Source organism: Panicum virgatum, chromosome 9N (assembly GCF_016808335.1).
Source record: "Panicum virgatum strain AP13 chromosome 9N, P.virgatum_v5, whole genome shotgun sequence".
Lineage (NCBI taxonomy): Eukaryota > Viridiplantae > Streptophyta > Magnoliopsida > Poales > Poaceae > Panicum > Panicum virgatum.
This window is the reverse complement of record NC_053153.1, coordinates 15,449,319-15,458,554: the sequence shown is the minus strand read 5'-3', so window position 1 is coordinate 15,458,554 and position 9,236 is coordinate 15,449,319. Positions and strand designations below refer to the sequence as shown.

Sequence of the window (9,236 nt, the reverse complement as noted above, 5' to 3'; positions counted from 1 at the left end):
GGTGGGCCGAGTTCCGGCGGCGCTTGCCTCCCGGGCCTAGATCCGGTGCTGGCTAGGCCGAATCCGGCGCTTGCCATGGCCGACCCGTGCAGAGGCCAATGGCTCCCGGTGGCACGAAGCCTGCGGCGAGCCACCCCCCGCGCCGAGCACGAGTTCGCCGAGCGCCGCCTCCTCCAGGACTGCTGGACTGCTGCGCTCGCCGGCGACCGGTTCGCACGGGGCGGCGTTGGAGTTGTCCTTGAAGTAGTCCTCCGCGAGGGTGGACAGGGACGGGGTCTTGCGGGGCACGGACGCCGGGGGGCGACGCCGCGGGCGAGGACTCCGCGCCGGACTCGTACCCAGGGGTCACCGGTGCTCCTCCCGCTCGCTCGTCCGCCAACAGAGCTTCCCGGCGCGGGGTCGGGGTCGGGGGCGGTGGAGCTCGCGGCTCCAGCTCGCATGGCGGCGGCGGAGTTCTTGAGCTCCTCGTGGACGAGGGACGGCACTATCAGTGGCGGCCGTCACTGGCGCTATCAACAAGAGACGGCACCGACGACGAGGGGATTCTCAGCCACGGGGAGCAGGTGAGGCTTGACCACTTGAGGCTTCTGGAGTTCTTGTTGTTGCTTTGGTGGAATCTGTTAAGGCCACACATTTGAAGCTATATTTTCATTCTCAATTCATACTGGGTGAGCGGCTCGTGTTATTTTTTTGGTGGGAGACTATTTTCTGCAAATATTTTTCAAGCAGAAAAAATGTAAATTTAAATGATCCTTGAGCAATTCCTGATTCACAGGACGAATTTATATTATTGATGTCAATATAGGAGTATTTATATTGTGGCTCGTGTTTTATGTGGCATGTATATTAATTGTGCCTGTTGTACATGCGTGAACTTCAATCAAGGTGAGACTCGAAAGATCATTTATGTGTGTTCAAAGAGTTGTTCAAGGATTATTTATGTGCGGTACCACATGTTTATTAAAAAATGTACCACAATGTATATTAAAAAAAAAGATTCTTCATATGTGGTACCATGGTGTATATCGAAATTGGTTCCTTGATGTATATTCAAACATACATGTACTCACTCAAATTAAAAAAATTAGAAGACGATCGTGTGCAACATTAAGGATTCTTCATATGTGGTACCATGGTATATATCGAAAATGGTTCCTCGGTGTATATTCAAACAGACGTGTTCTCATTCAAATTAAAAAAATTAGAAGATGACTGTTTGCAACAGTATTTTTTTTTTGAAATGAGTGGCTCACGGGCGGAAATGGAGTGGTGATGCGGGTACAGGTGGGTCAGCTTTACGCAGGCTCACATAGGCCCTGTTTAATTTCCACCCCATAAATCCCGTAAACACAAAAAAAACTGTCACATCGAATGTTTCGACACATGCATAGAGTACTAAATGAAGTCTATTTACAAAACTTTTTGCATAGAGGAGCCGGACCTCTACCAAACGGGCCCGAAATCCACCGAGAACAGCTGGTGCAAGCTCGACTCCAAGCTCATGGGCGACTTCAAACTTTGTTCCAACTTTTATTCTTTTTTCTATTTCTGTTGTACCCACTTTTTTCCCTAAAAATGATAGTGAATATTATGCATAAAGCTAATATATCCAGTTGAGCAAGCCGGTACATGAAACTCTTTTTATTTCTCTTGATATTGTTTTTTTATGAGCAAGATGTATAAATGTTCTTCATATGGTGTACCACTTCATATGGTGTACCACGGTGTGCAAAAAAGAGTACCTTGCGGTACCCGATTTGATTAGTGTGTTTATAATTTATTTTTATGTATCTAGTATTTTATTATGTAAGATAGCATACCACTGTGTATATATGCAGTACCGTGGTACATATGGTACCTTGATTTATGTTCAAATAAATAGATCGTCAGTCAAATTAAAAAATATGGTTGCTTGGTGTGTATTTAAATAATTGGGTGATCAGTCATATTAAAAAATAAGAAGGTGGTTGTGTCTGTGTGCAACGGTAACTTTTTAAATGAGTGGTACAGAGTGAGTCAGCTTTTTGCATGGCCCTAGATAACTTTATGTGCTCATCCGTCAGTCCAAGATTCCCTCGGTGGCAGCAAAGGTGGAGTATACAGCATAAAAAAAATAAAATACAGCCCGTATACGTCATGTGGGGACAGGATCTCACACGTTGGTTTCACAATGGACGTTCAAGATAAGATCTATCACAGCTGCATGGTGTACCAATCATTTTTCGCACTCTGACCTCTTTCCCCGCAGCAGCAGACTCCCAATCTTCTGCATCGTGCATGTACTACTCCAATCAAAGTCCCCGTACTCCCTACCGTACCAAAATACCGTGTCAAAATAAGTGCACTTTCAAGAAAAGAGATTAATCTTAATTAGAAATTATATATATACCTCTATAAACCTATAATGATGTAATAATTTTATTTTTGGAAGGAGAAAAGTAATAAAAGATAACAAAAGTTAGGTGGTCTCCTTTCTAGATGTGCACTTATTTTGAGATAAATTTGAACTTTAGAAATGCATTTACGGTAGGACGGAGAAGGAAGTAAATCAACCGGTTACCTCAATGTCCTTAATAACATTTCTAGTCGTATTTTTGAAAATTTTGAATCCCTTTATAACATTTTAGTTTTTTTAACAACCAGTTGTGATTGCCACCCGCCTCATGCCAGTCTCATTGGGAGGGTGATCGACACAGTTACAAGACAGGAAACTTGAGAACTGTGTCAGTGGAGTGTCATGGTGATAACACTCCTCTCACATTTCATGACACTCCTCTCTCCTCATACTACTAGTACAAGTTAGCAAATTTAATGTCCATGACACTCCTATAACACTCCCACTGAGATTCGTCTCACACTGGGACACGTACCAAGAGTTCATGACCACTCCCCTCGCCAAAGTCGCCATGGTTGCCGTCCCGTTCGTTCGTTCCGCGTCCACCCGTCCCGTTCCTTCCCGGTCGCGTCACCGCGATCACCCACCCGCCCACGTACACTCTTGACAGCGCCATGGATGCGAGAATGCTCTGCCAAAACGCGGCGGGTTTGGCGTGCACACCCGGCGGCGACCGGGTCCCCGGGGTTAGGCGGCCCGTCACCGTCCTCAGGTGCCCTCGGGGGTAGCTTTCCCCACCTCTTTCTCCGTCCAGTCCATCACCGTGGTGGCCTACCGGAACACCGCACACCTGACCTAACCAGATCAGTTCGGCTGCGACTCCACCACGGCCGCCGCCGGCGGTCGCCATCCGGGACCCCCACCGGGGGTACATGGTCGGCGTCCGAGGTCGGCAAACAACCACATCAAGCATCACACATCTGGCGCCTCCACGTTCCAGGCGCCGAAAGGCCACCACCGATCAAACAGGGAATTCAGCAACGGAGACTTGATACGCCACCCAATTTGGCAATCTCAGGAGAGGAAGCAAACCACGATCCATCATAGATACCAAGCAAAGCAAAGCAAAGACGAACAGCTACAAGCAGTTTGTGTTCACAGGATGATGAAACTGGGGAGATGCGTTTCATAGGTTGTCATGACAGAGGCAAAAGCGACGGTACATGGATACAGACACGTTCTTAAGAAATGGAAGACTCGACTAGGGCTTTTTCTCACACGAAGGACCAGTTCACGAACATGAAGGCGAGGCAGTGCGGGGTGTCGTCGTCGCTCAGGACCTTCCACGCCACCGCCTGCTCGTACGACACGGGCCGACCCATGCTCGACACGCAGACACCACCAGGGAGGTATGCGAAGCCCTGCGGAATTCACAGATTGGCGCTTTGGATTAGCACCGCTGACGGTTGCCGGTTGGAGCATACTGGAACACCAAGGAAGATGTCCTAAACAAGGATGTTTCTGCATACCTGTTGCATAATCTTGGGGTACTCGGTGCAAAGTGCCTTCCGACCATCATCGTCGAGGATCTTCTCCAGTGAGATGTCCTGGAGAGCAATCAGGGTCGTCTCCAGCATGTCAAGGCCGGCTTGGTTTGCGAAGGTAAACACAGGAGCAGCCTGAATTCATAGTTTCACAAAACTATCATCAGCCACAGACAGCATGGTGGATTGAATCGTCATCCTAAGCAAGAACGAACACTGACCTTCAGGGAACAGCACATGATCGAGTCCGAGTGTTGCCAGAGTGCTTTCAAGGAAGCATCCGTGCATTGGGTGTCCGCACGAAGTAGTTCAGCTCCAGTGTGAAACCTGAAAGTTTTAGGTGACACAGATTACTACATTTCACAATTGAACATACTATGATTCAGGCTGAATAAATGGACACATCAACTGATGTTGTCACCTATCAAAATGTTCTGAAAATTGCCAACCCAATTCAGGAAAGAATGTTTTACCTGTAGCTCCTGCCGATCCACCTTGCAAGCGTGTGTGCCTCAGGAGATTCAGGAGTTTGCTTCATTTCAAGCTGTCCACCAAGACGGGAGGGAGCTATTGCCATGGCCACCCTCTGCACTGATGCCACCACAGTCCTGACATATTGCCTGGCCATTGCCGCAACGCTTTCTCTAAGATGATTCTCATATGAGAACTGGAAAGCAATGGTCAGGACTGATCTTGTGTTGCAGGTGCTAGAGGCATCACTGGAAGCACGAGTAGTCCCACCAGATCCAACCTCAAGAGTAGATGCTAGGTCAAGTGTGCGTGTGCCTGATGGTGGATCCTGCAGTTCATTGGTGATGGTACCTATCCATTGTTAGTATAGACCATCATAAAGACAAATGCTACAAGTAAGAAACCTGCTCTACGAACCGTCTTTGCATCCAGTGGTATGACACGGAAGCCTGAGGGTAGAAGTGGTGCATCATCAGCAAAAGATTCATCAATGGGTGCAAAGACAAGCTGGGCACATGCACCAGCTGCATTTTCATCCACACCGCTGCACAACTGCCAAAGAACATACAATCATCTGAGGCCAATGCAACAGCATAACTGAAACTAATCGAAGGCTAATGGTGTCTGAAATATACCTGCAGAAGATACATATCTCTTGATAGAACAACTTCATCATGGCATAGGCTGTGTCCTTCAAGCCTAATGACCTCCAGGAACTGCAGTTTCAAAAGTCAGTTTGATTATCATACATCAGTCAAAAATACTAGTACATGTGAGTAACACAAAAAGACATTAATTATAAATTACCTCTTCATGTTCTAAGGTGTGTGCTAGTGGCAGTATAACCTGACTGCCCATAAAACCGCTAGCTCGCAGGCCAGGAACTGCATATGGACTAGCCCTCAAAGCAGCAGCAGAATAAGCATCAACGCCAGGATCAGCCCATTCAGAGCGATGCTCCCTCAGAAATCGCACTAGTAGAGCAGGTGGCACGTTCTACATTTTGAGAAAAATGTTCAGAACACCATAGTTAAAATCAGTTTATTATAACATTAACACATAGGTACTTAGGTAGCAAACACTAGATGGATAAGAGTACGAACCTGTAGCAGCATTGACGCCTTTGCACATAATATGCCACCTTCAATTGCCGAAAACAGCTGGGAGGAGTTGACATGAGATCCAACAAGTTTGTTTGGAGAGGAGTTGATAGCAATGGTAACATCCTCAGAACCATCACTGCTCATCAGTGACCAACCATCATCTGGAAAACCATTGACAGCATCATTGAATCCCCTGTAAATTACATTAGAGATGTTAGACATGGTAGTGTATTGGTCTGTTAACAAATTATACAAAGACATAGGCGGTAAATAAGAACATAGAAAACTGCGACAAACCTGCTGAGCCTCTGACTGAATGTTCTCAGAACTGCTGGCTGGCGGCCACCTCCATAGGGCATTTCCCCACTTGATTCATGCGCAATTTGCCTAATGTGACGCAGTGCCTGTACAGATAAGAAATTGTGACTCAATCATTCATACATTAGAGCCAAATAATAGTTAATGCCAATGAAATCTTGAGGAAAATCACAATAGCAAAACATACAGCAATAGTTGTCTTCTGGGCGAGAATCTTTGGAGATTCATAAAGTGGTCGAAGGACCTCAGGCACGCTCCAAGCCTACAACAAGAACATAAGATAAGACGCATGCACAAAAGTGAGATCTTATCAAAGTAACTTGGATAGGGAAATATCAATGCTACTTACATCTAAGTCTACGTGATCCACAATGTGAATCATGGAGCCACCTCCCTCGCATGGTCGAATTAAATAGCCACTAGGAAGAACCTCGGCTCTGACAAAATTCGGAGTGTTGGGTCCTGATGGGCCTCCAGTCGATTGTGTCAATGACCTCTCACAGATCTAAAGAACAAGGCAATGAAACGATATCACAAGATGGCAATCAAACAGCATCTAACATAAGTAACATTTGTTTGATCTAAACAGAACTAGAAAACACCAATTGATGGACCAACATAGATGACAACATAGATAGCAAGCAAAGGAAATAAGCATTACCACAAGACTGCCATCTTCAAGACCACTAGTGTAACGGAGAGTCCAAAAGTCGCGCGGTGCCGCCAAAGTTGTCGGTGCATAAGTCTAAAGAAAAGGATGGAAGCAACAATTATGTTACAGTCAACAAAAAAGGACAATGATTTAAGTGAATGTCAAATGTACTACAAATTGCAAGACCATGCACACCTGCATGTAGATAAGCTCGATAGTTCCACCATTACCCGTGGGGATAACATGGAGGATATCCACACACCGGCAGTCGCGGTACCAAGAGGGGCGATCCTTAAGGATCTCCGCGACCTATGGAGTAGTCTATTAGGACATGTCTGCTGAATGGAAACATAAAGTTATGTGATGATGAAGCGTGAACAAAAACACACCTTTGTGGGCTCAAGGCTCACTAGGCCGCAAGCTCGGGCTGCTACGCCACTACAATTGTGCGAAACAGCGATGATTCCAATGGAATCCGGACCAGGCTGTAAAGGAATTCATGCTGTAAGTAATTAGCCAAAACAATATTCAAATAGCAACGCATGGCACAATTCATTCTTTTTGTCCCAACAACTGCATTACCTTCATCCCAACCATTTGCACCCAATCGACAGCAGTCCCCGTCGCCTTCGACAGGAACTCTGCCAAGGTCTCCTCAGCAATAGCGAGTAGACTGCCACATACAAAAGGACACCGTCAGATTTACTTACAAGCATGGAAGTACAAAACGATATTAAAAATGCTAGGCGCTGAAATTACCCAGCTGGGTTATTCGCATCCCTTTGAGGACGCGGAGCTGCTGCGTTTTGCTGTTGGTGGTGCTGACCACTTGTGACCACAGACTCACAGCTCGTGTCTGTAGTCGCAACAGAAGGCTAAAAACATCATAACACACAGCATTAGAACGCAGAAGCAGTTGATGAATAGCTGAAATTATTTAAACATTAACTTTTGTTCCTACAAGAATATTCAGCTAAATAATCTACAATATACAAGTAATATGTGATGGGACCAGTAAAGTAGATGAAATCTCACATTATGGAGCTGCTGCCGCATGTACCCATTCTCGTAAACAAGACGGGACACCTGCTTCTGCAGCCTGTCATTCTCCTCCATCAACAGCTTGTTCATCGCAGTCAGCTTCCGGTTCACAGTCTGCAGGCGCGAGGCCTCCTTCCGCTGCTTCTCGCGGCATCTATCAATCACAAGAACCATCAGAGTGGCAGTCACATCGCACAGGAGTTACAAATATCACTTGCATATGAAGAAAACATGCCAACAACTTCTAGCTTACAGAGTATTCCAATGCTATTGCTCATTCTACACATCACATTCCAGCTACATATGTGTATTGCAGAAAGCAGCCAATGGCTGGCACTAACTCAGGGAAGTTAATTGGTCGCCCAACTGAAAATGATGTATCCCTACTACCCTTTAAATCTGCTCTTAACGTGAACATTGTCGCCAGCCAAAGACGCATCCACTACGCCTAACCGCGGTACAATAGAAACTACAAAAATCTCAAAAAGGATATTTGCAGTATACAGCAGTACTCGATACCAAGTTCCAGCTGAAACTGAGCAAATATGGACTAGAATAGTTGAAAACTCCAACCAAAATCATGTCCTAGAAACTACGGACTCTAAACAAAGACAGACCAACGGAGGCATGTGTGTTAGCAGCCAGCCAGTCCAATGCAAGAGATAGAATGGGCACCCTTGAAAAACGAATCAGAACTCAGTACCAAAACTAATTTTTTCCCTCCTCTCTTTGTACCCACGACGACTTCGATGGCCTACATGAAAACAAACACACGCGGCTAACAAGGAAGTTCGTTCCTGATTTAAAATTTAATCCAGAACAAGACGGCAAGTAACACAAAAGAGGGGGGCGAATTAAAACGGCAGGGACGCACAATTCCTGAAAAGGAGAAAAAATAAACGCAGGCAGGCAGGAGCACAGATGGCGGATCGAGAGAGGCGCGCGGGGCTCCGGCGACGCACCTGCGGTTCTGGAACCAGACCTTGATCTGCTTGGGCTCGATGTTGCTGAGTATGGGGCACTCCCTGATGAGCTGCTGCCGGCGCAGCGAGCTGGGCTTGGGGCACTCGCTGTAGACCCGCTCGAGCGCCTCGACCTGCTCGGGGGTGTAGCGCACGTACTTGCCCGTGTCCACCTGCGGCGCCCCGCCGCCGCCAGGCGAGGAGCGGTCCTTGCCGCCCCCGACTACCACCATCGCCGCCGCCATCTACCGCCGCCCCAGGAGGAGGAGGAGGAACGGGAGGGGTTGTCGTCGCAGGGAGAGGGAGGAGACGGAGAGCCACGGCCACGGGCGGCGCCGAGTCATGGCCTCGGGGCGAGAGCGCGGCCGCCCGACGCCATGGTGGTGGGAGGTGTGGCGGCGGCGGCGGCGGGTCAGTGGGGAGCTGTTGCTTGCCGAGCCGCGGTGAAGGGGGGAGGAGGTGGAGGAGCGCGAGGGGGAGGGAAGGGAAAGGTAGCGGAGAGCCGGAGATGGGGAGAGAAGGTGGAGGGACGAGTGGGGGTTGGTTTAATAGTAGCGGTAGCGGCAAATGCTCGGCTCAGCTCATGTAGGGTCGATGTCTGTCGTGTGAAACTGAGTCGAGTGGAGGGTCTTGGGGGCGAAAAAGGTGGATACGCAGGGGCCTTTTCGAATAATGTACTCGTATTTCTTTTCATTCTATTTTGGTCTTCGTTTTGTTGCTATAAAATTCATCTATTTTCCTGATCCTACAATTACAAAGTGAGGTAGATCTTGGATTTATATTTGTTCTAGTATGTGATCTTCTTGAAAA

The 9,236-nt window shown here is 47.3% G+C and overlaps 1 protein-coding gene across 1 annotated transcript; it reads right to left on the bottom strand.

Annotated features, from left to right (window-relative positions):
- Positions 1-3,415: 3,415 nt before the first annotated feature.
- Positions 3,416-8,950, bottom strand: LOC120689789 (homeobox-leucine zipper protein HOX32-like). The gene is made up of 18 exons (XM_039972186.1): positions 8,427-8,950; positions 7,459-7,618; positions 7,183-7,298; positions 7,006-7,096; positions 6,813-6,908; positions 6,619-6,732; positions 6,433-6,516; positions 6,121-6,276; positions 5,959-6,033; positions 5,751-5,857; positions 5,454-5,646; positions 5,158-5,346; positions 4,986-5,066; positions 4,768-4,902; positions 4,353-4,678; positions 4,101-4,206; positions 3,865-4,014; positions 3,416-3,756 (listed from the first exon to the last, which is right to left on the bottom strand). The coding sequence occupies exons 1-18, from the start codon at positions 8,669-8,671 to the stop codon at positions 3,610-3,612; spliced, it is 2,571 nt and encodes an 856-aa protein (XP_039828120.1). The 5' UTR covers positions 8,672-8,950; the 3' UTR covers positions 3,416-3,609.
- Between the last annotated feature and the right edge of the window lie 286 nt (positions 8,951-9,236).

Bases quoted from the DNA above. Each gene is read 5' to 3' on its own strand.
- LOC120689789 (XM_039972186.1), bottom strand. From the start codon at position 8,671: ATGGCGGCGGCGATGGTGGTAGTCGGGGGCGGCAAGGACCGCTCCTCG. The intron at 5,067-5,157 runs GTAATTTATAAT...TTGAAACTGCAG, and splicing joins ACACCTTAGAACATGAAGAG to TTCCTGGAGGTCATTAGGCT. The intron at 4,679-4,767 runs GTTCGTAGAGCA...AATGAACTGCAG, and splicing joins TACCACTGGATGCAAAGACG to GATCCACCATCAGGCACACG.